At 31.7% G+C, this 26150-nt stretch overlaps 1 protein-coding gene across 2 annotated transcripts; it reads right to left on the bottom strand.

The window, feature by feature from the left end:
• Window positions 1-226: 226 nt before the first annotated feature.
• Window positions 227-25762, bottom strand: LOC105673803 (trehalase). Of its 2 annotated transcripts, XM_012369711.2 has the most exons (10): window positions 25437-25762; window positions 20216-20296; window positions 19989-20105; window positions 16191-16492; window positions 14966-15144; window positions 14609-14790; window positions 13204-13450; window positions 12265-12505; window positions 9267-9466; window positions 227-3146 (listed from the first exon to the last, which is right to left on the bottom strand). In XM_012369711.2, exons 1-10 carry the CDS (start codon window positions 25544-25546, stop codon window positions 2982-2984), a joined length of 1824 nt encoding a protein of 607 aa, XP_012225134.1. In that variant the 5' UTR covers window positions 25547-25762; the 3' UTR covers window positions 227-2981. The 2 variants fall into 2 exon arrangements, with proteins under 2 accessions (XP_012225134.1, XP_067216619.1); XM_067360518.1 differs by lacking the exon at window positions 20216-20296 and having other exon boundaries at window positions 25437-25758.
• Between the last annotated feature and the right edge of the window lie 388 nt (window positions 25763-26150).

Raw genomic sequence — 26150 nt, 5'->3', positions numbered from 1 at the left:
AAATTAAATTAATTAAAGATATATAATTTTGAATCAATACACATACCGATACAATAGATACATAAAGTTTTCTATAAGACCATTGAGTGCCGTTTTCAAAGATATTTGACATAAAAGAAATTAAGAAACTGCAACTGGATGATTATTTTTTGCAATTTTTTACCTTGTAACACACGATTATTAAGAAATCGTTAAATCGAAAGATAATAACACTTGATAAAAAATGTAATTTGCATTTAATATATTTGCAGTTAATGTATTTTGCATCAGAAACTACATTTGTAAACTCATTCTTGCGCATTAACACAATAATGCGTTTATGATATAATTGAATACGTTAATAATAATTCAATAATGCGCAATGTAAAGCCGGGAACCGGTTGAAGTAGCTGCCTTTAATCTATACGTATTCACATAGCACTCCACGATTATATCCACGAGCCGGTTATCAACTGAAACGCTCGAAGATGACGTCGCCGCGTTTTATGAGCGACGCACGCTAAAGGTAGGTAAAATGAAAGTACTGCAAACTATAAGAGCACCATGTCATAAACGGTATAAGTCTCGAATAAGCTAGCAGTATCGAGCGGTGACAATGAAAGCACGTTATTCCGCTATTATTTTCTTACATAAATTAAGAGCAAGATAGATTCAATTACGCTTTTTTTCTAACAATCTTCCTCTCTTAAAATAAATGTAATCACGAATTCTTGAGAGATAAACGTGAAATAAATACATATACAGGGTGTCTGAGACCACCAGTAAAACCACTTCCCTTCCTTTTCAAAAAGAGTGGTCTCAGACATCCTGTATGCACAATAGCATGTGTATTCGCGCTATGCCATTATTCATGATAATTTTAGGATAAAAATAATATATTTTAAAGCTAAAAAACGTACAAATAACCGATGCAATTTATTATTGAGTTTATCTATATACACATTTTTATATTCGTATTTTTTTTGCTGCAATGGTGAAAAATTTTAAATAAACAAGCGGTCTAGAATATTAAAATTACACATTTCACTCATTTCACTCATTTTTATAATAGTAATCCAATAAGTATAATAGAATCGTATTTGTTTAAAAAATATTTTTCTCAAATAAGTATCTTTCTAAAAATATTTATTTTATGAACATTTCAATGTTTCACTAGTCGCATGAATCGCATGCAATCCTTTGTAGACGAAATGTTTCGGAGAGCGAGTGTCAACTAGGACTACTCAATATGCCTTGGAAAAGATAACAATTTCAAATATACATTTCAATCGTACAATAATATACAATAATATACTATCATACAATGAACGATGGCGCTTTGATATGCTATGCAAATAAATAGTCGACGACGAGTGTGTCGGATATTTCGCGACGTGCATTCGAAATGATGGAAATATATTGTCGGGAATATCTCGCACATAGTCCGCAAAAGATTGAAAAACTCTACAGTTTTAAATAAATTTATTTGTCGAAGTATAAGCCGACGAAGAAGCGCGTAAATTTTTCTGCAAAAACTTTTAAAAGCAAAAATGCGAAGAATACAGAATATTAGAATTATTTCTATCATTAATTTTTTTATTTAAAAAGATAAAATATATTTCATTACTATTGATTATCTTATTTTGTCTTCTTATTTAATATAAAAGGATAAAAATATTCACGCAGAATCATTCCATGCATTAATCGTATCTATTTATTCTCTTTCTCAACGCCTTTATTATAATATATTAATTGTATTAAGTAGCAATATATGTGCAACTAACAAAGTCATTATTTTTATAACAGAATTAGCGAAGCAATGTGTCTTTAAAAAAAAAGTAATATAATCCCAGTACAATACACCGTAAAAAGTGCAGTAACAACATTGGTGCATAGTCTAAAATACATAATATCGACTTATTGCGAAAGAGTAGCAAATTGGAAACATTTTTCAGAGCTTTTCAGTTTTGAAGAGTTCAGTTTCATATATATTGTATATCAAATGTCAACAGTATCAGTAGCTTATGGAAGAAGTGTTCTCAGGTAATCGGCGTAATATGTGATAAACGAGATACATCGAAACAGTTATAACTCGAAATGCAACAGTATCGTGATCTGCACGAACTCTCAACTTGTGCTAATCCAATAACGGCACGAGTGGTTACGATCACGTATCAGTAGATGTTTTTGACATGTACCTGCGCTTTATGTAATTTGATATATCCCGCGTCCTGCTAAAAATCTAAAAAAATATTTTCTTTCCGTTAGCTACAACCCTTTTGCTTGAATCCGAGTCTCATGCATGCGGACTCGTGCTAACTTAATTCGAGAATACGATGGGTATTATTACGCTGCCCTGGTTTCCCTTATGGACTAGATTCGTTGCAGAATGCATCGTTATCCATCGCTTATATCGTTAAATACGTAATAAGTATTTCATGTATTTTGATTTTCTCTTATATACGTTGCCACATATATTTTTATACATTTTTAGATAAATTTTTTAATAACTATGCTTGATAAAATTGTATAAGAATAAGGTTTCGACGATATAACACTTAGTGTGTTAATTATTTAAGTAAAATAATTGCTTTTATACAAATCAACAAGTTTAAGTTTTGCTGTCAAATATTTTTATCTCTTTGCAATTGGTTTTTACAGATTATTTCTGTTTTCCGAAAACCCGCACATCAGCTTTCATCAAATGTTCGGGAATTAAAAATCAATATTGTATCTTTAATAACAGCGAGGGATAAATAATTAAAAGAGACGGATTAAAATTTTGCAAAATACACATGTGTCATAAAAGGAATTAATGTGCTAATATATTCATAATGTGCGGGAAACGTATTCAAATTAATTAACTTTAAGTAACTTTAATAATTTAAAATTTGATTTGTCAAATCTGTGTTGATTTCTTTTGATTCACTTATCTTTTGTACATAGAAAGTACATTGACGTTTATTCCTACGATCAATTAGCTACTTATCTGTCCATGTGCATTATCTATTGATACCATTACCGCCATCGTACTCGACAGTCTCCAAAGACTTTGCATCGGGGAACATACTGAGAAGCCGGAAGACAATGCCATTCGTCCATCCGAAGCCTTCCTGCACATTGTATTCGCCACCACCGCCCCTCTCACCAGGGTGTATCGCGTTGTACTGAAATTAAAAGACTCATTACCCCGAGTAATCATGCGTTCTTGATTCGCAAAACAAATCGTCCGTTGCGTCTCTCAAAAGTAATCAAGACGGTGCTCTAGACGATCGTCGCGCGGTTTTCTCCCACATTGCTAGCGAGTTAATTTTCACGCAGAATGCTTATATCCTCCGAGGAAATCTAATTTCGCCCGATAGAGAGAACTTGGGCAAACTTCCGTTAGTCAGTTAAACGACGGCCTATATTTTAACTCGAGCGCTGAGAGTACCGCATTCTATTATTTTCTCGTGGGGATTACACAAAACATCCTTCCGTGCGTTCCTCCTTCCGAAGTTCTTACGCGTTTTTCTTTTCTCTTCTTTAAAATATAAATATATATATATACGTTAAAATACAATATATAATTCATTTATCATATAAAATATCTTACAAATTTATAATTTTTTAAGAATTATTCTTTTATAAAAGAAAATTTTATCTTTTTTGAAAAAAAAAGATCGAAGCGATGCTGTTTAGTTATGAGCGATTAAAGAAACATAGATTTGTTGTAAAATTGATACAGTACAGATAAAAAAATATTTGCAATTTAGTTTCAAGTGCATTTCGCTCTGAGATGTTTGTTATTTGAGAATTAGTTGTGACAGATTTTGGTAGTCTGAACGAAATCCCATCGATCGCAGTGACGCGAATGGAAGTGTATCAATGTATTTATTTTCATTAACGTCATATTGATGATAAATCATCGCGTCGACTCGGATGAAAGGCGCATGGTTGACATTGTTATAACAATTTTCCATCAGAAAGTGATACGATATAAATCGGACGGATAGAGGACAAAATGCGCGTTCTTCATTATTCCCTGAATTTTCTCGTTTCATCAACGCAAGTTTTCAATATTGTTATTTTTTTTTGTAAAACAAATATAGTAGCAGACCGCGTGTAACGCAAAAAAAACTTTATGATTATAACCGATAACTAATAAATAAAACATGCACAACATAATATAATATAAAGCATGGGAGATAATAAAACGTCAGCTTCCACAAGAGCACAAACTGCGAAGCCAAACAAATAACCAGCTCTAATAAAATACATAACGTATTTTATTCAATTTACTTGATATAACTTTTTCAATATTAAAGCACGATAATGGAAAAAAAATTCTGTAATATAGAATAATTTTTTACCGCAAAAGTTGCAAAGAGATAATTTATTTTTTTATAAAAAATAATATCAGATCGTGCATTGTATTCGCGAGAAGATCATATGGTGAAAATTGGTCTATATTAAACAATATGTGAACTAACTAAAACATGTAAGTCAATAACTCGAGTCGACAAGAACTGAAAGTTATTAAACATAATTCAACGCAATTTAACTTAACGCAACTCAACATTCATTCAAAACTCTATCAAACATATTAGCGAGTGGATGTCGAGGTAATCACCTCGTCACTTTAATATACTTTGCTTACAAAATTTTATTTGCAAATATAAATATTGACGCGCGGCTGCTTAGCGGTAAATGCAAGAAACACGAAAAAATAAATTTATTAATTATATATATATTCGTGTGTCGCAATCGCGTCTGGCAAAGCCACGCAATTTTGTTTTTGAAATTTCTAAGATTTATTTACTTGGCGCTATATTTCTCACATTTTATTTTCTTCTAAATATAATTTCTCAAGAGCATTATAATATTTAAAGTTAGTTTAGTGTTTTTTTTGATGTTGAATGAAGCTATTTAAAAATTTCTTATCCAGAATAAAGGCAGCTTTTTAAAGGTTATCTAAAGATAGCGAGAGACGAAATAAATGCAAATGAATAAATAACGGTGTACATTTCTCACAGTCGTCGCCACAGTTAATCACAAGGGTATTACTGATATTCGTAATTAAAATTTTACAAGTCAGGTATATTAAGGTGACGAGGTGATCGCCTCGACATCTACTCAAGGGAGCGTTGGGTTGAATTAGGTTACCGTATACCTCCGTTTGTTCTCATTGAGGCTGGTATTTCTTTTATAAGTCCGACATAAGTTTGTGTTTATGTTGTTTGGCACAAATTAGTTTTTATTTTTATTTTTACCGAAATTTATTAACCCATATGATCCCATTCGTAAATAAATAAATAAATGATAAACGCGATAAACAAATGGTTAATATTTTGTCTCGTAAAAAAAGTTATATTAGAAACTTGCGCTATAAAAAATTATTACATATATATAAAATTTAATATTTTGCTTCTATATATATTTTAGTGGGAACTACGTAATAACTATGAAAAGTTATTGCAATACTTTTTTCATATTTTTAGAATAAATGTTTTTGTGTGACTGCTATGGAAATAACTTTTTTTCGTACGTTGTTTATCGAACGATTCCCATATCTTCAAGAATATTTCTCAAACATCGATGTCACATTACTTCACCTCTATAGAAAAAAATCCTGAATAAACTCGAGCAATGATAAGTTTAAAAGAGTGAATCCTTAGGATTTGAGACAGACACGTTTCATTTAGACATCTTGAAAAAGAGAGAAAAATAAAAATAATATTCGTCAGAGTCGGAAAAGGAAGGCAGTGACAAATTATTAGCGAAGAGCTTATATCAAAAGCAAGGTCTTTCCTCGTTCATTTCCCACGTGATTTTACATAACTGCTGAATAAACATTTTTATTTATGTGTAACATATTTTTATATTTAAATTATTTTAATATATTTATATTGTCCTAATATATCTATGAAAGAAAATAATCTATTAACAATAACTTTTTATTTCTTGTAAGCGCAAGTTTTCTGATAACTTCTTTCACGAGACAAAATATTAATGAATCACATTTATTACATTTAAGAGTGGAATTAGATGGTCGATGAATTTTAGTCAAAAAATAATGGGAACATTAATATAATGTTTTGTAATTAGTTTATGTTAGAAAATATATGTTTTAATTACTTTTTATTAGCTTTTTATTAGCAATGAATAAGTAATAAACAAATAATTACACTGCATGAGAAACACATAATGCACATGCACACACAATGTTTATGCATTCACGTAAATTTAAATTCAGATGCAAATTCAGATGTAAATTTGTGTTGATGCAACAAACTTTTTGAGTTACAGAAATAATCGTGCGTTAGTGCATGCGTTTTCTCGTTGCTGTATGTTTTCATAGTATGGAATATGCATCAATTAATTTTTAATTGTTTTAGCATTACGTTACGATAAAGAAATAATTGTTTCTATTAAACGCGAATAATGAAATGAGCAAAAATAATTATATCAAATTGTAAAAGTGCGAAGTAACTTTTGCTATGAGAAAAGATTGATTCCATTGATTGAAAATACAACGTACGTCATTTGTTTCTGCAATTTTTCATGTCCTTGGCTACAAATAGTTGTCTAGCATAAAAAAAAAAACGACTCGTAAAATCGATTCCTCGTGACTTGAGGTATACACGTTTACAGGTGAACAAAGTATAGCAAACATATATATAACAAAGCATATCGTAAAAGGAAAAAGTTGAAAAATAGCACATTGTGAGAAACCAAGATAACTAAATGTATAGCGTGTTTCAAGCGTTATCCTTGCAGATTCTTCAATAAATTTGGAAATTAACTTCGTATCTACAAATTGGCCGAATAGCATTATTTTTTCATATAACTTTTTAATTCTCAACATTTGACAAGTTTTGTCTTTCTATGTCCATTAAAATCCCGTGTCTTCTTTTTAATTTGCTGCAAGCCGGTATTTGCAATTTGTACCTTGTACATTTATAAATGTGATTGTTCTCATAACAGCCCAGAAATTAACTGAAATAAATTGCTTTCGTTTATTCAAATAAAAAACATAATGCTTTAAGACACGGCATTTATATTTCAATCCAGTCACTGCAGCTGTATTAGATTACAACGTTAAAGAGAAGAAAGAAAACAGACGTAATTTCTTTCTGTAGCACTTCTGAATAAGTGAATTTTTTTTACACCCCGCTACTCGTGCGTTCGATAGAGTAAGTTTGAAAAGCGTGTCGCAAGTTTCATCTTGCCTTCATTAGTAAATGGACGTACGATCTAATCATCTCTCTAATGTGAAAGCGAATTCTATCATGTGCTTCATTAAAATGTTACAATTATTTATTCATTCCGTAACCAACGACAGCTCACGTTACGCTCTGCAAGCTCAATCTATCAAATGAAAGTAGCATGCGGAAAGTTCAATTTATTGTGCGTTTATTTATGAACTACACAAGTCCATTTATAACATTGCAGAAACAGTTATGATTCCTCGGTTCTGTGACGTGAATTCAATATTGCTGTGATAATCGATTCGAGAGAGACTTGTTTTCAAATGTCATTAATTATATACTAAACATTATGAGTGATGTTAGCGTTGTTCCTTAGAGTTCTAAAATAAATGCTGTTTTTTTAGGCTTTATTATAATGATCGCGTAGTGACAGAGATAAATGACAAATTATTTTAGATGGGAATATAATTTCAATTTGCGCCAACACAAAATTTCCTCTCTCGAGAAAGGATACCTTTTCTCGCCTGCAAAACGAGGCGGGCAAAAGAAACCTTGATTGAATTGTTCGAGCGTGTTTGCTCTGTAAGATGGACCGGCTATTCCCCGTAAAAACTCGTTACTGATACTCCGGCATCAACACAATGTGATTACAAAGTATCAAGGCGTACCATGAATTTCACACGCAATTCTCGATTATAATTGCTATGAAGTAAATTTGGCCGTTGAAATAGCTTCGAATTAAATTGAATTGAATTGAATTATTGATGTAATTACCAGACGTATCGTTTTTTTAATAAATTAAAATACAAAAAGAATCGATTAAAAAATATTGGCAAAAACATCGCAAAGAGTAACGTGATTTTCCAAATAATATATTTATATTGTAAAATTTTATTTTATATGTCAATTTAAATTTCGATAGTATTGTTAAACTTTTCAGAGAAATAATATTTTTCAACGTTATAATGTTATAATAATTTTTTACGGTGATTCGATAAATCAGTGTACAAGTTTTAGCATAAAAAGTTATAAAGAACATGATAATTTATCACGATTTAAAGTTGAGTGTCAGTGATTTGATATAATCGACAGGAGAGTTTTTCTTTATTATTATGAGTACTTGTTATTTGAAAGATTTTCATAAAAAATAAACGTTTACATAAAAATGTGAAAATAATTTTTAGAAGTGAAAGTTTGTCTGTTATTTCGGATGAAATATTGACTAGTAGAATAATCAATATTTCCTGCTCAATATGTATGAGCCGTCGACATACTTTTCTTCCGAGATCAGTAATGTATAAAATTTGTCTTTTAAACTTTCATCAGTCTTTTTACGACATTCTTAATCGCGTGCGACATTCGTACACGAAGTTACTTCGCTGAAAGAAGGAGGACAAAACAAAACAAGACGGATTAGAGTCTCACAACGAACGTATTTCCCAATGGAGGCTTTCCATCCCCATTCTTATTCCTTTCTCCCAGTAGAGCAGGCCGGTACGCGGAGTGACGGTGGGAGCTGAGGGAGATCGCCCCCTTGCGCATTAGCCGCGTTCAAGCGACTATCTCTTCCCTCATATCTCTGGAAATCCGAGCGCCTCCACCGAAATACATATCTTATCGAGTTTCCGTATCAAGCAGGAATACGAGAAGATACCGACGCGGTCGTTGCGAGCACAAAAATGTTTACTCTAGTAGTATTAAATAACTTCATACGTTAAGTACTCTTTGTCAAGTCGATGCTTGAACGCTAATATTCAATAGACTGTATTGAAGTGAAATAAATATTAAATAAATAAAATAAATATTAAAATAAAAAAATTTTTTAGCTAAAATTATGCGCAAAATATAAAAGTATATGCGTTGCACTTTACCGTCATGCAAATTATTTTCTTTGTCTAATTTAGGTAGCATTAACGTGATGTAATATAATATTTAATGGCAGATTCTCTCTCCCTGTGATTCTGACACGTTATGTGAAGAACATTTATCACGACCTTTCAGCAAAAAAGTGTCTCCCTGTAGTCGTGTCACTTTTCTGATCAATAGAGCTGTTCGTGAATGAATAAAGTCAACCTAACAAAAAAAAGATAGACTTACTTTCTCGAACATCGTACCGTACTCTTCATAACCGATATAATTCGACCTAAGCCATCTGCCAGCCAATTCCGTGGCGAATTCCACCGCTTCTTTTACTTTGGTGTTGCGGAGACCCACAATGAGGAAGGACTGCAACGGCGGCCACGCGTTAGGAAAGTCCCATTGCTCGCCTGTATAGTTTACAGAACTTGGCGTACCACCTGTCACAAAGCAAGCAGATCGTTATATATAGTTCTGTTCCTAACGAAGCTTAGTTTTACTCTTTGATTTGAGACAATCGAATCGGAAAATTAGAGTTGGCAAGCAAAGGCAATTAGAAAATGTCAATTTTTCATCTGTAAAAAATTAAGAAGATTAATTTTTCTAATTCTATTTTTTTAACCGTTTTGAATATGTAATAATATATAAAATATTAAGTTAAAAATAAACAAGTTAGGAGAAGTTGAAAAGAAGTCTGCAGATAGAAACGTAGTAGAAACTCGTGCGCGCAGAGTATTCGCGTGCCGCCTGTCTCTTTTTGTCGAGCAAAAGAACGTCTCACTTTTTCTCGGGTCTCTTCATTAAGCATTTAGTGACTTACTTTATGTTATGTCAAAGAAAAACAAAATTGTGTGTGTGTGTGCGTGTGTGTGTGTGTGTGTGTGTAATGTATATTATATATGTGTAATATTATACAATATAGTCGACAATATTATAATCGAATGCAATTATAATTCTACGTATATATTTTTGTTTATGAGTTGTTAGTTCATCAGAAACCAAGCATTAATCATTATAAAAACTTATAAGCGTATTGATAAAGCGGAGTGCACTCGATACGTTCAAAGCACTCGTAGAACTGCATAATCGGCTTAGCAACAGATTTGCAAAAAAGAGAAGAGTCTCCATTTAAGAGGATTATGTGTATAGTCGCCGTATCATGATTAATAGTATATTGCGAAATATATAAATTAGTATTTTTTACGTTATTAATCGTTTAATATATTTCTCCGATTAAAACAGGTTGCATTTTAATCCGTTGGATGGATAAAATTAATCCGAAATATCATCTGGTATTAACGTATCCACTAACAAATCAATCATACCAAACATATCACAGAGTTCCAATTTATCGTAACTTCTTTCATCTATGATGCCTCTCAGGGCACCTTTGATCAATGCGATGTCAATTTTTTTTTAATAAAAGTTTAATTGACCCGCGTCAATCTCTTTTTAATCTCAACATTACTAGTGAAAATTTTATTTTAAAACTATAATTAAATTTAAAACTATAATTAATTATGCTTTTTTATGATCTCTGGCGCAATAAAAATTCCTCATAAAAATAGCTCTTATCAATTTAATAACTTCTCGTTGTAAAATTTGCAATTCACATTCTTGTAAAAAATGCCATTTTTATTATTTCACAGCAAAACAGTCCCATTGGTTCGAAAATTCCCCGGGGCACATTCCAACAACTGATTCCGAGTTTTCCGGTGTGAGACCTAAAAACTGGAACCGCTTTTTGGAGCCAAAATATTATTTAAAATAATCCGCGATATTTTCTAAATCAATATTGGCAAGCAGCAAGGTGCTCACGCGGAGAAAGAGAATAATAACGGCATTTATTAGCAAAAACTCATTTTGCTAGAATTTCCACGAGTCACTGTCGATGGCAGCCGCAATCGAGAGTATTTTCTAGCGACCGTCCTATTTTCTTGGTGTGCGTGCGATACGAACGATCCGATAAATCGTGAGATTTCACTGCCTAGCTGATCGGGAAATCTCACTCGCATACGTCTTCTCCGTTGTGCCATTATTACGAATAATGACGCTTCACTCGCAAATGCGACTCGGTGAAGTTATTCTCGTGGACTCTTATAATTGTGTACAGAGCATTATTTGTAGATAACAAAACCACGCTGTGGTTGTTTAGACTCCATTATAAAAGAGTTTACATCCGTCGGAAGATTTTATCTGTATTCTAAGCATAACGGTAAGAAAACATAATCGCTAAACTTTCTGCATCTGGAAGAGAGCGCAAAGGGAGACTAAAGCTAATTTAGCATAGTTTGCTGCATAGAATCGTAATTTTGTGCGGAATTAACAATTATATTAGATTCTATGGCCATTAAGTCGTGCGCTTTGAAGTCACGTAAATGGACGTTAAATTGTTACTAAATAGTTCGGTTTAATTATTTTTGATGATTGGAACGATTTTGTAATTTCGATTCGCTCGAACAACCTGTTTGTAGCATTGTTAAGATTCTCTTGACCCCGTTTGTATACTACACAGAGTGTTGGGATGTACTCGGCGGTTTAATATGCTCAGTGAATATGTAGTGCCCGTCAGTTTCTATGAAAGGGGTTAATTGGCACAATCACTGTTTACTTGATGACTAGATTTCAGAATGACTGGCGAAGAAATTCGCGACTAGCTTTGGCGAAAAGTTTGGAAAAGAAAATGGAAGATAAACGATCGAGGGTGGAACGTATCGCAACGGAAGCGGAAAGACGGAAGTTGGAACGACTCGTATATCTCATCCCACCGCGTTCACTGAGCGCTATCGATCGCCGTCGAACACTTGATTCTTTTTTACTTTTGGTCTATTTATTTTAATCGCTTGAAATATATCAAAAGTATTTAGAAAAAATAGAATAATCAATGTAGTTTGAATTTTTAATGTTTAGAAATTTTTAAGCAATTTGACTGCGAAAATTGTCAATTAGATTACAAACAAAGAATAGCAAATTTCTCAGAGAAAAACCATTATTTTATCAAAAGAGAAGTCTAGAAGGCAACTTTTCATTCAAAATATTTGTAATTGAGAAAAATGGATGTTAAAAAAGTTAAATCGACAATTTTAAAGTTTTATTCAAAAAAGCAAAAATGTTTTTTGGAATATTTTATATTAAAAAAAAAAAAAAGGAAAAAAATCTTACCACAAATGCAAATAATTAGCGAGAACGCTGAAGATAAACGTTTAGCTTAAAAAATTCATAATTAGTGTGCACTTACCGTAGAATGTGTCAATTTTATTTTTTTTCAGATAAGAAACAGCTTTTTGTGCGTAACCAATTTTTTTAATTGGATCGTAGCTAAATGTGTACAATGGTGTCAAATTTGTTGGATAAAATTTATTTCTGGATTGCTTATTTTTCGTGTCATAATCCAACCAGATTCCTTCATCCTTGTTCCACAGAATATTGTCGATGGCAGTTTGATACTCCTGAGCAATTTTCGTGTAATATCGAACTTTCTGTAATGAGAAAAGTAGAAGATACTAATGACAGGGGCGGATGTTACGTCGGATGACGTTCGTGTAACCGATAATGAGCAGGATTTGAGACAAGATAATAATATAATGATGGTGATAATATTATGCGCCACACCTTTACACATTTAACTAAAGTAAAGCTGTCTCATTTATACTCCAGTAATTATAAAAATTTCAAATGTATGCGTGTACACACATAATTAATTTCTCTTTCCATTAATTGTAATAGTGAGAGTATTTTATTCACATAAAGATAATTTTGCACAGCGTAAAACCAAAATAAAGTATAAAAAGATCATCAAAAAGCAGTGAATATTCTGTGGATATTAAAATTAACATTTATGAATAATTTGTGTATCTGCTGCTTTTTAGAATGTTTATTATTCAGAATTAATCATAAATTAATTATAAATATACAGGATTAATCAATTAATTAATTATTGAATATGTCAGTTGTTTAGAAACGTTTTGATCATCTTTATTTTGATCATGCTATTGTATATTATTTTACTTATTATATTATTATATATTTATATATTTATATTATTATAAATATATAAATATATAATAATATATATGTAGCGCATAATATAAATATAGCGTCAATATAGCGTCGGCAATGCGCTTACTACGTGCAATAATTGCAATAATTCAAACAGAATAGCTTAGCAAAGGTTCACCTTCGTATTCGCCAGGATGCCGTAGAAACGAGCAAGTAATTTAGCATTTCGCTGAATTATTGCATTCAAATCGACGGGTATGATGTTACTCGTAGAGGCGTTAACGAGACTGAGATTTGCATCATTATTAGTTCGTATACACCATCTATAAGAGAAGTCCCAGCCGCTCTCTGCCGCGGCTTTTAAGTCATTATAAAGAGCTCCTTGCTCCTGATTCGGCAATTGTTGCGCCAATTGATAATCCTCTCTGTGAAAACAAGTATATGCTCGTTAGTCTTTTATAATTAATATGATGGAGGACTTCTGACGATCGATATAAGTGTCGTAATGGATACTTTACGAGACAAATGATGATAAACTATCATCAGGTCTTGTTACACATTCCAGATATCTTTTTGTCAAAAAATCGAAGAAAACAAGTAAATATAATTTAATATATAATAATCATCTTTTTTGACCATAAATTTTGCAGAGATACATAAATAAATTCGTCATTTCAGTTACTAATTATTTTAGAGTTGTATAAATAAATAAATTTTTTACAGTTATGTAGATAAAATTATTTTGTGAAATTATATTAAAAATATCAACATCAAATATAATCCATCTTAAATATTAGACAGATGATGGTTCAAATGTTATTGGGTCATATCTCGAGATTGATGGATGAGACGGAGCAGTTTAATAATTTGTGAACTATTTGGTGAGCAAAGTCGATTAACTAATCTTGATGTAACTTTCGTGTGCCATTAACGCACGTGCAGAGATAACCATCACATATTTAGATAAATATTCGAAAATTTCCGATTTAACAAGTCAAAAATAAATAAGTTTTTTCTACCTAAGATTATAAAAATAATATGTCTGTTCTCTTATATTCTTGTTACATAAAAAGCTTATGAAAAATCTTACAATGTAATTAATTTCAAACTGATTATTCCGTAAAATATATCTGTCAAAAAAACGTGATTTATTTCTTTGAGAATTTTAGAATTTTTAATGATTTTTTAATATATAAAAAATTTTAAACGTAATAATTAACGTAATAATTAATTTGATATTATAGAAGTATGTTGAAATATATAAGTTGTATTTTTCTTTTAATTTTATAACTCAAAAGTCGAGCTATGCTCGGCATACCATTTCATTCCAGCAGCTCGGATGTCAAACAATGCCCGACATCTGAGCATACTTGTATTATAAAATATAAAATTTTATTATTCCTTGAAATATATATTTCAATGTATTGTAATAAAATCCAATGTTTTCTTCACTTTTCAAGACTAAAAATTATTCATTTTATTATTAAGTTGGAATGAAATGTTCAATTTATTCATCCGCGCAGAGTACAAAGTGTTCCAAATAAAAAACTCCTGCTGTTACATCTTTTCTGAAAGAAACTTACTTGTAGCTTTCTGGTCGCGGCCCTTGGCTATTTGTCACATAACGTGCCAACTTGTAGGTCTTACCATTTTTCGTTACGTTCATCGTCTTTTTGTTATGCCAATATTTGAATTCCGATTCGAGAGTGGCTATATTCTTTTTCAGAAATTCACGATCTTTCGTAAACTCGTAATATGTTGCAACCTGAAAAAACGTTTGCGCTAAGATAAAGCAAGCTACAAATCTTTCGAGGAATTTTTTCGACAAAAATTCGAAAAAAATTTATTGTCAGGATTTCTATGTGCGAAATCCAAAAGATTAAATCGCACGATTAAGATGAAAACGGAAATAAGCGTCGTTTACTATCGAATGTACGTACCATCGACAGTAGCATGGGTGGTTGGCTTCGCGAAAGGTAATAAACTCTGCCGCCATTCGGAACGAAGCCGTATCTCTCTACCATAGAGAGCAAATTTTCGATCATTCCCTTAGCGGTGCTTCGCATCTCGCAAACTAACAGTCCTTCGATTATCCAATAGCTGTCCCAGTAATATAATTCTGTAGCACAAAATTTAATCCTTTATTTTATAAATCTTTTTTCTTTTATTACGCATATTACAATATTGCATTGGATTTTATTACGTATTATCCATAACATGCATATTAATATTATCTGTTGCACATTATCTAATATGCATAATAATTAACTAAAAAAAAAAACAATATTTTAGAGCCCAGATAAGCGATCGATATAATAAGAAAACAAATTAACCTCTTCAAGGATACCGGCATATACGTGTTATTTTAATTCAAATGATTGACAAAGGTATAATAAAAATTACTACGAATAAATACTCATTACGCTATCACAACAGAATAAAATTGATACTATTGACAAACCATGATAATTCAGATAATTATAAGTAAATTTTGAGCAAATATAATAAAAAGAATAAAGTTATGGCCTTAATAAATCATCCCTGAAGAGATCGAAATTCGTAATTTATTATTGTAATGAACCCTGACAAATAAAAGTTACACCGTTTCCGTATTAGTTTCTTCGGGGTTCATTCCAACATTCAAAGGGAAAGTTTACACGCAAAATTATCATAAAGATTATTATCTTGACTCGTGGCGGTACAAACACATAAAAGCAGCAGTCCGTTAACGACTTCTCGCTGGCAACGCAAACACATAAAAATACGTGCAGTTGCAAGAATGTTAACATTGCCGCTATCAAGTCGGTAGTTTTGAAGACCATAACTGCTTTTAAAGTTTATGAAGTGTGCTTAATTCTTATACATGCAATTTGCACAAGACCGTTAAAAAACTATTGTATTCATTTGTTATGCGATAAGCAATAGAAATTTTTAAGAATATGTGAATCGAGATCAACTAACTTATTTCATTAAAAATAAATTAAAATATTTGATGGATAAAATAATTACGTAAGAGATCATGTTGGTTTCTATAAAATTAAAAAATTTAAATAAAAAATAAAAAATTAATTAATTGAATTAAATTAATATAAATTTTATAATTAAACTAAAATTAAAATTAAACTAAAAATTAAAATTAAATTTAAAGAAGAATTTTGCGTTCACCCTTAAATCGGCCTCCGGGAATGATAAACGTATTATTCACATAAATCAAGCTGTGCCGTTGCGGATTGATTATCAAGTCTTTATTTATCTTTCTCGCTAGAGTTTTCCAAAAATCATTTAAATTTTTTGCCCACTCGCGAAACTGAGGATCCTGAATGGAGTTTAGAATGTTGGGATTTTCCTTCCAATCTGGCAATGTCGCATTATCCAGTTCATCCTGCACGGCAAAGTTTTTCGCTACGAACGTAGCCACTTCAGTACGATTAGGCGAGTTGTTGGTAGCTTTCATCAAAGTGTTGAAACTAAGACAAAATGAATCAAATTAATTCTGAATTTACTCTCACGCAGACTCTCATTTGCTTTTAAAAGTTTATAATCAGATAAAAAAGTATCAAATGTAATTTTCTAATATAGTTTTACGCAGAAAAGTAAGCGAAATACAGGATTCGGAATAGAATATTGGCTTGACAATAAAATTTGCGCGTTTAATAACTGATGGCAAACAAATCAAGCTTTTGATTAAAAATAACCCACGTTATACGATTTCAGAAATTGCAGAGACATGGAAAACGACTTATCAGAATATATCGGAGGATATAAAAGCTTGGAAGTGTCAATCGATGTATCGGTGCCGCACGATTTATCGGGAAAAAATTTAATAGACCTCACTTCCATCTGCAATTTATTGCTGAAACGTAATGAAAATGGATCGTTTTGGGAAAGAAGTGTGACGGGTGATAAAAACATAGAGTAGAAACAATCTCGGGGCAAGCAAAATAAATCTCCGCTAACTGTGTCTAAAACTAAATCATTAAATTTCTCCAAAGATTATTCTATGCATAGGATTAAAAAAGAATTCTCTTTTTATTACCATTTCCTGTTAAACAATAAAACAAATTTTGAAATGTATTGCTGGCAATTGAAGCGATCAATAAAAAGCGGCAGAAGAAAAAGCGTCGTGTTTTTTTTATGACTATACCAGACCTCATGTTTCTTTCATAATCTGCCAAAAATTATTGGATGGGAATTGTTTGATGGGAACTGTCGTGCCTTGCTCGTTTTATTTTCTTAATTAAAATTCTTTTAATGACAAATTCTTACCTTCAAAGATTTGCAAAATCTAATTTAAACAGCCGAGAAATCTACGGAATTTTGGGGAAATGGAATGTTTCTTCGCTAGATGGCAAAAAGTTATTTAATAATATATATATATATATATATATATATATATATATATATATATATTATTAAACAAAGCTTAAACTATTAAAAATTATTTGTTTAAAATTTACCTTAAAAACTGAACGAGTTTAATTACTGTTCTAATCTGTTTTTCAAAAAACCCTTTATTAAATCAATAAGTAAAATAACGAAAGTTTGTTATCTTAAAAAGCGATTAAAACTTTATATTGATATTAATTTCTCACGTATGTATACATTTTAGTGCACGTATTGTTACTCATAACATCTAGTTAATAATAACAATTAGAGATACGATTTTCGATACTACTAGTACTTATCACACTTTAAGTCTTATTTCAGTTTTGTTCTTATGTTGTAATAACAAAAAATATTTCTCTTGCCTGAGCTTGATGTCTATTTTTTCTTTCATCAATATTTATTCAGCTCTTATAGAAAAGAAATGACGTTTGTGCTTTCTCCTACATAAAACGCGTATGATATGAACAAAATTATGAGCTTGTATAGGATTATATAACACATCTGTGAAAACAGATGTGAATCTGATAATCTCGCGCGGTGCATTCGAGATAATCCTAATGTACATTCGTGTTTTACAACGTGATATCGCTGTTATCACGTTCAGAATAAAGTCGCAAGAGATTCGATTCAAAACGTAATCCTGTGCGGTAAAAAGAAATCCGTAGGTCAAATCGAATATAAGCGGATTTCAAAGATATAATCATAAAATAGAAACCATAAATATCTCTACGTAGAAAGCGGTTTAGCGCAGAGAGAGACTCCGAATCTCATGTGCGGGAGGCACATGTGACACGTGGCCAATAGATTTACTCGTAATAGGAGTATATTGACCGTTGCGCGAGTGATTGTAATTGTGGCGCCTTGATCAGTCGACATCATTTCACGCATCGACACGTACACACGCATGTAACTATACGTGAACCAATTTCTTTCATACATTCTTTTTGTATTATAATATTGCAAAGTGTAAAATTGTCCATAAAGTGTAAGTGTATTATAAGACAAGAGATATATTGTTTAGGATTGCTTTAGATATTATTTTATTACAATTTCCATTTAATTAATAATAGTTTTTATTATAATCTAAAAGATGCAGAAGGTCTCTATTTCAGTAGTATGAAATAAGTTATAAATAAAAATCATCTGTAACAATGTGCGATATGATATCTCCCGATCGATACGATAAGCGTCGATATTGTCCAATTCAATTTCCGGTTTCGCTACAAGCACACGTCGCTATTGTGTGTACGAGCTTTTAGAGAGTAAAGCTACGCGTATTTACTCTCAGCTGCCGCGGTGCAGCTGACGCGATTAAGATCCCTCTTCACACGGGCGACCAAGAAATTTGATTATGTCGATGCATAGCGGGCCTAAAGCGACGTTCTCGCGCTCTTCCAGTGATGTGTTTACAACCGGATGATCAAATGCACACGAAATTACAGACCTCAGAAACGCATCGATCGAAGCTGTATTATCCACATTTCTGAACATTCCCGTTCATTTTACTATATGATGCGTCACTTTGCAATTCTGAAGAGAACTTTATATTCCAATTTAAAAAGATAAATTAATTTCTTTTATATTTTTTATTATATTATTATCATTTTAACTTTATTACACTCTCAATGTCGTTCTGCCTCGTGAATATATTAAAAGAAGAAAGAATCATTCCGAGAATAATTTACATCACGAAGCCCGTTCTCGTGTCTCCCTAAATAACGCACTCTGACTCTCTACTTTAAAGAGACAATCTCGGCGCTTTTCGAACATATTAAAATGCAATACCCTGTTGTTTCAAAGTGTTTGCTTCTCGCTTTATTAGAAATAATAGCGAGACAACAATATAAGAATATTGGAGAAACATATTAGAACAGTAATAAAATAAAAATAATAATATATGCATAAAAAGCTTTGTCAAGTAGTAGTAGTATGTATGTATACAGAAAAATTTATAAGACAATATAATAATAATAATTTTATTTGCATCCAAGCGATTTAATTATACGCGTAAGGAAAAGAATACAAAAGAGTAAATTAACCGCCGTAAAAGACAAAGCAACATTGCTGCTATTGCTGCGCTATCTGACCAACGAGACGTATAAATGTAGATTGGCGACAGATACAAGCGCGATAATCTAAATAAAATGGAAAACGATGCAAAGAACCGTGTTCTTTTCAAATGAGGGAAGAAGAAAAGAAAGTAGAAGGACCATTTGGAACGTTCGGTCAAAATAATATTTAACTTTTGCAAAATATGTATATTGTTTCTACAAAATACTTCATACTTCGAAAGATTGCTAATCCTTTTCTTTTTTTTGTTTTAGCAAAACAACCACAGTAAGATGCAATATTTCAGTGGCGCAAAATATTTTAAACGACAAAAGCGTATCCGCGTCAAATGCAGCAAGAAAATAGATCCTGCGAGAGTACATACAATATTGCGAAAGTATATTGAGGCGACGATAACACAAAGGGACAAAAATATTCATTTTTATTTTATTCTTTAAAAACGGGCGAGATATTAAGTTTGTTACTTCTTTTGTGCGCCGCAGTATCAACGTACGGATATCAACTTACTTGCTGACAGTTACATCCGGGTCGTGAAGCTGGTAAAGATCCACGAAGGTCTTGCTGTCGTTAAAAATCCCAGCGAGTTGCACCGTCTTCAGCAGCGGTCCCTCACAGTAAACTTTGCTGAAAACCAACACAAGCGAAATGCATAATGCGAACCGCGAAATGTAATTAGCGACCGTCGTTAATTGGGTCTCGGTAAAAATGATTAGTTCAATTGCGTTGGTACATACCGATGTTTGTAGTACGTGATGCAGTGCGTTCGACAGGCGTAATGTAGAATTAACAGATCTTGTCGAATGCGTCTGACGCTACTATTATACATCGACAAACGCGGACATCGACAAACATTTACCGTAATTAAATTTTCAAAAAAAAAAATGTGCAGAATGTTACAGAGTTAGACAGATTAAAAAATAAGAGCAATTTTTTTTCAATACACAGAGAATTAAAGGCTTCTGATTAATTAAAGGCTCGAGAGAGATTTGAATAAATAATACAATTTTGTTCCGCAAAAATGTGATACGCTCTCTCGTGTATATTATACGCTTCATTAGCATAAAAATACTTTAACGTCTTAATGAGTTTAATTACTTTGTATTTCTGTTCCACGTGGACTTAAATAAATGCATATTATAAATAAAACCGCGGATTAAACGTCAAAATATACAATTAAGACGTAGAATTTGAATATATTTCACATTTGATTAAATCGAATGTTGATTTTACTAATTGTGAGACATTTAATCATTTCAATATCAACGGAATAAATATGTACGTTAACTTTATTCTGAAAAATGCACAAGACGTTTAAATTGATTATCAAGATACAATTAAATCTGATTCCAAAAAAATGCATATGCATTTTTAAAAGAATAGCTTCGATAGACTGATATTGAAAATAATAAATTTCTGACAAGTGATATTTCCTCAATAAATTTCGCTAAAGAAGAAATCGACTTGGAATTCATATCGTCATGCAATTAGAAAGGTATCCCTTTGAAATTCATGGGTGTCCTTATATTCCCTTTTGGTGTCCCTTAGAAAACTTTTTCAATCAACCGTTTTATCTTAAGATCAAATGTCGATATTTTCCAATGATGACCGAGAAGCCTGCCCTAGCAACCGTGATGGCCAAGTTTCAACGAGATGACAACTTTATAAGTAAAACTTGGACAAGTCTGTTATTTTTCTCCGGCAGAAAAATCGACGTCGACGAGACGCAATCCTCCATTTCCTAAAATCGACGGCGCATAAAATCAGATAAGAAAATTGCATGTTTGAAAAGCGGAATGGGAAGTTACTTGTAGTTTCCTTTATAGCATGATGCATTGTTTTCTGGGAAATGTAAGACCATCGGACCATGATGTTTTATCATTTCGATAAGAAATATCGTCGATATGCGGCAAAATTGTGTTTTATTTTTGAAACTTCTTTAATCAAATGGTTTCTTTTGAACCAATATCATGAGAAAACAAGAGATAATAAAATATATTAATTTTAGATTGATCTTTTGTAATCAAATAACGGATACACTTTAACTTCGCAATTCACAAAGAAGATCTTTAATTTTACTTCTGTACATTGGAGAATCCTTTTAATATTCGATGTTTGACAGACAAAGATTCAGAGCAGAATTTAACGTCTTTTATGTAGTAAAAAAACTTTTAAAACGGAGACATTGATTGCTGTAAAGTGTTTTCTAAAAAAAAAAAAGGGATAACTTTTGTGTTACAAAAATAATTTATAACGAAATATAAGCCTAATATTTAAATATATATAAATACAACATACATGTTTAAATTTATAAAAAAAGTAAATAAGGAATATTCCTTGTGATAATTTTCCTTGTTGTCCTCTCATTACAAAAGCAATTAATTTACCTTGCATAAATACTTTCAAGATACTTTCAAAAAGTATTTCTAATTTAAAAAGTTTACTCATTTATCAATATTCCCAAGTTATTCTTGAGTAGAGAGTTATTTATTAATTTACTTATGCCATCAACAATGTTTTATTTGTTCAAAATAAATCCGAATTATTTATATATATTCCAATGTATTATTTATTCCAATATATAAAACATATATGAAATGCTCTACTTCTATAATTCATCAAATGTGACTGATTTTTCTGTCTATTGTCTATTCAATTATTCAATGAATTGCTCGAAGACGTGATCGGACTTGAGAGTATACGAATAATAGGCGAGCATTCGAGAGCCGTGAATGTGGAGCAAAATCAATAAGAGAATTTCAGAGTCGAAAATACGAAACTCCGAAGACACTTTTCGTAAACGAAGAATCCAAGTTTCTTTATCAAAGAATAAAGCACTGATGGATACTTCAGTTTCTTTCTGTGAGCGAGAAGGAGGAAGATTTCAGTTACAAGTGCGATATGATATTTTTATAAATCGAAAAATTTAATCTTGACATCACTGGGAAAAATTGATATCTCTTCGTTTTATTGAATTTTGTTTTCCAGCATTAAATAAATTTAAAAAAAGATATATTTTTAAGAATCTGTTTTTACTATTATTAAATCTACTTATAAATATTGACATTTTTTGTATTATATTCACTAATACAATTATTATAATCACTAATACAATCTAAGAAGAATTAAGATTCAATTAATCGATACCGATAAAGGCAAAATATGTCACATAATTATCAGTTGTAAAATAAGTCATTAATAAGTCATTAACATTATGCGGATCAAATTTACACCTAATTGAACGAAATTTTTCACCTAACTGAACGAAACCATGAGAAATGACTTTCGATCACTCAAGGTTCCACAACCTCAGTTGTTAGAATTGATGAAGCTGATGACGATGTACATACATCTAACAAGCGTGACGTAAGCAAATGTTATCAGGCCACTGCTAGATAAACTGTTATTATCGCTAAATTTCCGGAATGACACCGCTGATAATCCATACAATTTTATCCGACGTAAAGCGACTAGATTTCAGTGTCATAAGATGAGAATGAATATATGTATACGCGGCAATTTAATATGTGAAGAATATTTCAGAAGTGGATTTAAACAGTATTTGAAAATATTGAATTGAACTAAAAGTTTATCCTGTCAATAGATGACATTTAAAAAATGAGTTTTGTGCAATCAGCTTCACTCTTTTCTAAATCTAAAAAATCTTTTCTAAATCTAAAAAATTGTAAGTATTTAATTTTAATAATTTATTTTTTCCAGAATTCCAAACAGAATGTCAAATGCAAATTAATTGCACGACAAAAAAATGATACACAGTTGAAATTTGAAGATATCCATTTTTACCATCATATTATCGGGATTAATTATTTTTTTGTAACAATTAATGTATGTTTGAAATTGGCAAATTGCAAAAATGTTGTGTTTTTCTACAACAATGTAATACTATATATATTTTTAACTTTTTAATAAAAATTATTGTAGCTTTTGTAATTATTGCAACCGCTTAAATGGATTACGATAAGTATTACTTGCAATTGCATTAAAAACAATCAATCAAAAATATTCGAAATTGGCAAAGATGTGTTCAACAAAAAATATAATAAAAAATATATTTTTAACCTTTCGGGAAAAATTGTCGCAATTAAAGTGAAATTCAACGATGAAATTAATCAAGTTTTACACTAATAGTATTTATAATAAAATTGTTTGGAAAATGGCTTAAAACTATTAAATAAAATAAAGTAGAATGTAGTGAAACACAAAGCCTTTAAAGTGAAAAAGATAGGTGTGCAAAAACATTAATGCTAAACATTATAATAAGTCTACGAAGATAATACAAATGCATAACTATTTTTTACATATTTTTTTATAATTTTAGCGAGAAAAATGAAATATTTTGTGTAACATTAAAAAATAATTGCATTAAACACTTTGGTGTCTCTTCTGATCAGACGCCCGAGGCCATTTACCTCGCCGCTTTATCTATCGGCATTGTCTTGCATTATGGCAAGACTTTTATAATAATTTTTCATTAAAATTTTATCGTAACGTATTCAACGATGTTTTTATTATAATATTAACTTGTTGTAAGCATGTTTAATGAACGTGTAATACGTATTTTATTTATGTATGCATTTCTGTTACATAAAATAAGGTAAAAGATTTAAGGCAATTACGAATTTCATTGATGGATTGATTTTCTGCAGCCTATAATATTTCAAGCATTAACTGAGAAAAGTTGAGGTAGCGAACTTATTTCTATAACTGATAAATGGCTATCGCTAACCAAACTACAACGCCGCGTTCTTCGATTATTCTCGTGTGATTGAGCTATAAATAATCATAAAAAGAGAGAGAGAAAGAATAACGAGAGCGATCAATTACTTCGTCGAAAGTAATGAACGATACAAAAGACATATCAGAGAAAGGTGTGCAAACACTCCTCAAGGAGTTATCTTCCTCACCGCGTGATAAGTACTTCAAGAAGAAGTGCAGCTGCGTCTTCGAGACAATGGCGAAAGTTTCGAACATCTACTGTGAATGACTTGACTGTCGATTGGCGAAGAAATGCTAAAATGGTCTGAATGACTGTATAATGCAAAGCTCCCATTGTATCAAAATCATACCACGTGGACTCGCATTGAATTCGTATTTGCTTCATAGATACTTGATGTTTATTTCAAATTGATACAAAGCGATTCATAGCTCATTTATCTGCAGATATATAGTTCATAAATTTTTCAACTTGTTTAATATTAATAACAATAAAATTATAATTTATTAAAATTTATATTATAATAATTGCACATAGATTATGGCCATGAAATTTATTTAAAATCATTGCAAGTATTTTGTATTTAATAAATTTTCATTTAAAAGATAGAAGTAATATCAATATGCAAAACCTATTAAAATTATAAAATAATTATTTGCACGATATATTGTAAAGTTCCGGTTACATATTTCGACCTTAAAGGTTCTTTTTAGAGTATAATTTTATAATTGGAATTTGATACTTCATGGCATATCGCATATTGGTATTAAAAAGCAATTTTTCTCTGATTAGTATTCTTAACGACCTTAACGACGAGAAGATACAATTTTTCTGTGGATTATCTGAATATGTAAACGCTTCGTCAATAAACAAAGATTATTGACGAAATAAAGTTCACAAAAATTGCTTGTGTAATTACACGATTTTGAATTGTATCAAGATTGCTTTGTATAGTTTGTTATCACTATGTGAGTAATTTCTTCAAATCAATTGATAAAAGTTAAAAATAGCCATAAAGAAAAAAACAGTGGAACATAAAAGTATAGCGTTCTGAACAAGTATATATCTCGAAAAACAATGGCGGAACTAATTGCAAGTAATTGTAAATAAACAATTCGTAAACTTGACCTTTGATTAATTTTATGTGAAACAAAACGGGGAAAAGCGTATAATGGTTCAGTCTGGTTTACGAGCGCGGAACTCGATAGTGCACTTTCACTCACCTGTCGCAGAGATCTTTCGGTCCAGGAGAGGTGTCAGAGGTGACGTATCCGATCGAAGCCGCATCGCTGAACGCGATCGCGAGGGAGATAACCAAAATCACGGCGGTCATATCTGCTGCTAGCTACTTAATTTGACCCGGGCGACTTTCGAAAAGCACGTCGATCGCGTGCGCGTGCGACGGTGCGAGCGGCGATTCGCCAATCGTGAAAGCCGATCGTGCGAGCGCGCGCGTGATCGACGTCGGCAAAAAATCGGCCAAGTTCTTGCCCTCGAGACGTGTCTCGGACGCTATAACGGCGTGCGAACCAGCGATCGGTTATATCTGCGCGCGCGCTCGTCGATAACGCTGCTTGAGCGAGTGGGCGCTTTCCCCCGATTGGCCAGTGATTATGCCGCTCGCTGTGCGCACTATGCAAATTTCGGAAGAAAAGCACGCGCCACCCTGCTAGTATCCGCTGTTTATCCGATGAAAGATAAACTCGACCAAACGAGACCGATAGCGGCAAAGAATGTAGTTCAAGGAAAGAAAATGATATTAAGATAGCACTGATATTGATCATTTAGAAGTATCGCAACGTAATGATGCCAATAAGTTCTGAAATATGTACCTGATACAGATGATGTGTCGTTTTAATATTGATAAAATAGAATGAATCAAATAACGTCGGGGGAAACATAGACGTATTTATTTTGCTTAAAAAATGCCAGGTCAA

The sequence above is a fragment of the Linepithema humile genome, chromosome 8, assembly GCF_040581485.1.
Source record: "Linepithema humile isolate Giens D197 chromosome 8, Lhum_UNIL_v1.0, whole genome shotgun sequence".
In the NCBI taxonomy this organism is placed as follows: Eukaryota; Metazoa; Arthropoda; class Insecta; order Hymenoptera; family Formicidae; genus Linepithema; species Linepithema humile.
Note: the sequence above shows the minus strand (reverse complement) of the source record. Positions and strands in the feature narration are given on the sequence as shown.

Excerpts from the sequence above, each read along its gene's own strand:
- LOC105673803 (XM_012369711.2), bottom strand. The coding sequence starts at position 25,546 with ATGACCGCCGTGATTTTGGTTATCTCCCTCGCGATCGCGTTCAGCGAT. Across the intron at positions 20,297-25,436 it reads CCGAAAGATCTCTGCGACAG|TAGCGTCAGACGCATTCGAC; the intron begins GTGAGTGAAAGT and ends GATGTATAATAG. Across the intron at positions 12,506-13,203 it reads GCATCCTGGCGAATACGAAG|AAAGTTCGATATTACACGAA; the intron begins GTGAACCTTTGC and ends TTCTCATTACAG.